The following is a 3,387-nucleotide window of genomic DNA, read 5'->3' as shown; positions in this document are numbered from 1 at the left end:
TTTAATGAAAATGGAATTATATATATATATATAACCCTCCAAGACTCCGCTCATAGAGTCTCTAATACTCACATGAAGTCTAACACATGGAGCGTTGTAAAATTTAGAGAATTGACATTGAACTTGATGTCATGGTTCTTATAGGTTGACTTGAATATAAAGGACAAAATCGAACTTTCTCAATGATTAATTGGTGACACCAGCCTAAACTAATCATGTAAGTGGCCTTACTATCGGCATGATTATATTTGATGTTGACACGTGCCCTATGGTTCTGCACGTGTCATATATATTGATATGTGTGAACTGTTTATTGATCGATATGCTTATGATATGGTATTCATATGTTCTAATATGTTAATTGTATGTTAATATTTATGGTACGATGTGTTCAATGATGTGTTTGAGATAGGATGCGAAAATAATGCATTGAACGTAATGTAATGATAGGAGTAAGATATGTTGATGAAACATTAAGGTTAGGTTACGTATAGAAGTGCAATGGATATGAGAGATTGATAAAAATGATATGGTTATAATCAATTGATAAAAGTATATGGTTAGGTTATGGGTAGAAAGGGATAGGATCATGAAAGATTGATAGAACGATAGTGTTAAGATATATTCCTATAACGATATGACTAAGGTACGCTCATGAAATCCATATCATTGTGATAGGTTTAAGTATGTTAAGGCTGTGATAAATTAGGTTACGATATGACCATGAAGTGTTTACGATACGATATGATTATGATACGACACCTAAATGACAGATATATATATATATATATATACACACACACATTGTGATATGATATGAAAATGATATGAAATATGTTATGGTACGAGACAAGTGATAAGTGACATGTTTATGATATGTTATATTGTGATGGTATATGTTATGGTATGATAGGTATGAAATGTTACATCTTTCCATGTAAAGTTATGTGATGAATTATGTGATGTTTATCCATGTATGCGTGATTGGAGGGAAGGAGAAAGGAAATGAAATAAATGTTATCTTATGAATAAAAAAAATGGGACCTCGTGCATGTATGTATGTCATGTGTATCGGGATACTTCTCCGTTATGTTATGTTAGTACGGATGCATACCTTCGATATTTATGTCCGACATGTTATCACGAAGACTTTTTCTTTTATGAGGGTCCAGTGACGTGTATTGTGTTGTGACCGACAAAGTCCGGCGTAAGGGGCACGTATAACAATTCGTTTGATGGGTCCATGTATGTGTACATGAGCCGTGTGTAGAAAAGTACCATGCATCCAACTCTGCCAAGAATTGAAAAAAACCTGAGGTGATGCTATGGTTTAATCCATAAGTCACAGTCATATATTGTGTGTGATTGCATTATTAACTGAATAATATAATTTACACGATATAAGGTATTTGCCTCACTAGTGGTGTTTGTATATCCCAACACAATTTTCACCTTTATAAAAAAATTTAACACCCTCTTGTAATTAAATATTATTTTATATTTAATTTTTGTGTTGTTTATCTTCATTTAAATTTATATTTTTATCGAATTTTCATGTTTTATTTTATTTTACTTTTCATTTTTTGTTTGTTTTTTCATATTTTTAATTTTGGTCGGAAATCCAAATTCTTGAAAATCGGACATCAAGAAAGATTGTGGAACTTATATTGGGAAACTTTTAATAAGATATATGGAAATTCAAGGGTTGTGCCTACCATCCTATTTTAAAATTGATGTGAAGATTTGCAGTAACATGAGCATTTAATACCTATTTTAGATTTTATTATTCTAAACTTTCTCTAATATTTGTCAGTAGAAATCATTATTTTTTTAGATTTAATATAAAAACGATATTACAATTTTGAAAACTTGTTTCCATACACAAATTTAATTTTTTTTATAATTTTGGAGAAAAACAATACCCGTTCATTATCAAATACATTTCATACAAAAAAATAATAATAAAAGAAAAAAAAACAACAACAACAACAACCTTTTCGTGTTATCCCATTATTTTTCATTTGTTCCTCAAGGATAATTCCACCAAAAGGAGATAATAAAGCTTCTCTATCTTTTATAGATCCACTTGTGTATCAATTCATCAACATTAGCAAGAAAGTTTCTCAAGTAAATTCCATCATCTTTAGCCGTCCAAATACAAGTTCCTACAGTTCCATGTTTGCACCTATCACGGAGCCATAAGTGCTGCGTTTCAGGCCAAAAGCTTTCAAAAGAGACATATGCATGTGGCGTCTCCAATTTGCACCAATAGAGGGTTGTTCCCCAAAAGTTAACCTTGAAGTTCCATTGGTAATCATCTCCATGATTAAGCAAACGATGATACCCCAAGTCATCGTCTTTAGACTGACAATGCACAAGCAACCCAAGTTTGCTTAGCCCGTTAACCACATGAATGTAATATCTAGAAGGTCCTGGTGGTGGTAACGCGACCCTTGGAACCTCAGCCCCCACTAAAGCCACCGTGAAAAGAAAGAAAACGACAATATTCTTTATCATTTCCTAATACACCTTTAGCTTAACTACCAATTTGTGTTGGACATGTGAATAAATATACATACTTATAGTACATGCAAGAAACTATGTAAATGCATGCTATGGTTGTAAAAAACTTAATGATTTAACTAATTTCGGTTATGCAACACAATTTAAGGTTAATTTTGGGATAATTTTAGAGATTATTAGATTTTCAATAACAAAATTCCTCGAATAGATAATAGTTACTAGCCCAAGAATAATAAATATTTGATTGATTTTTAAAATACTTTCATAAAATGGACAACAAAATATGCATACTTTCCAGTAGAAAATATAAAATAGAGAAAGCAATTCATAGATTACATATGGTATAGCACTCAAGGTATTAAATTCCCGATTTATTTTTTTAAGTTGAACTTTCAAACTTTTTACGAGGACCTTAGAAATTTTAAGGTGAGGGAGAACAGATAAGTTCAAAAAATTCTAGAACTATAGTTTCAAATAAGAATTGTCATCCATAAGGTCTAAAACGACTTGTCATCCATTAGGTGATCCATCAATAGGAATATCCTACACCCCATATCTCATTAGTGGCATAAAGGGCACATCACACTTTTGGAAGTCCATAAACTTGAACTTAGTTCGTGAAGCCTCCGACCAAACCTTGAAGTCATGACTTCCATTGCTTCATTCTCATTATTGGTGGATTTTATCTCGCAACTTCCCAACTTAACCAAAACTCAATTCAATTGAGGTAGTGGTTTGCTTTGAGGGGTGTTTAATTCCTATAGTGATCGTCTTTGGTTGTATGAACAATATTTCTTAGGTGGTTGTATGAACAATATTTCTTAGGTCTACTTATGTGGTTTGTACCAAGGCATTTTCTATACT

At 31.9% G+C, this 3,387-nt stretch overlaps 1 protein-coding gene across 1 annotated transcript; it reads right to left on the bottom strand.

The window, feature by feature from the left end:
- Positions 1 to 2,169: 2,169 nt before the first annotated feature.
- On the bottom strand, positions 2,170 to 2,517 carry LOC111474508 (S-protein homolog 1-like; the record flags this gene model as incomplete). The annotated part of the gene is made up of 1 exon (XM_023119564.1): positions 2,170 to 2,517. A coding segment is annotated over exon 1 (348 nt), but the record flags the coding sequence as incomplete, so codon positions are not given.
- Positions 2,518 to 3,387: the final 870 nt, after the last annotated feature.

This window comes from Cucurbita maxima, unplaced genomic scaffold (genome assembly GCF_002738345.1).
Source record: "Cucurbita maxima cultivar Rimu unplaced genomic scaffold, Cmax_1.0 Cma_Scf00432, whole genome shotgun sequence".
Taxonomy (NCBI): Eukaryota; Viridiplantae; Streptophyta; class Magnoliopsida; order Cucurbitales; family Cucurbitaceae; genus Cucurbita; species Cucurbita maxima.
The sequence above is the reverse complement of the archived record's forward strand: the minus strand, read 5'-3'. Positions and strand labels throughout refer to the sequence as shown.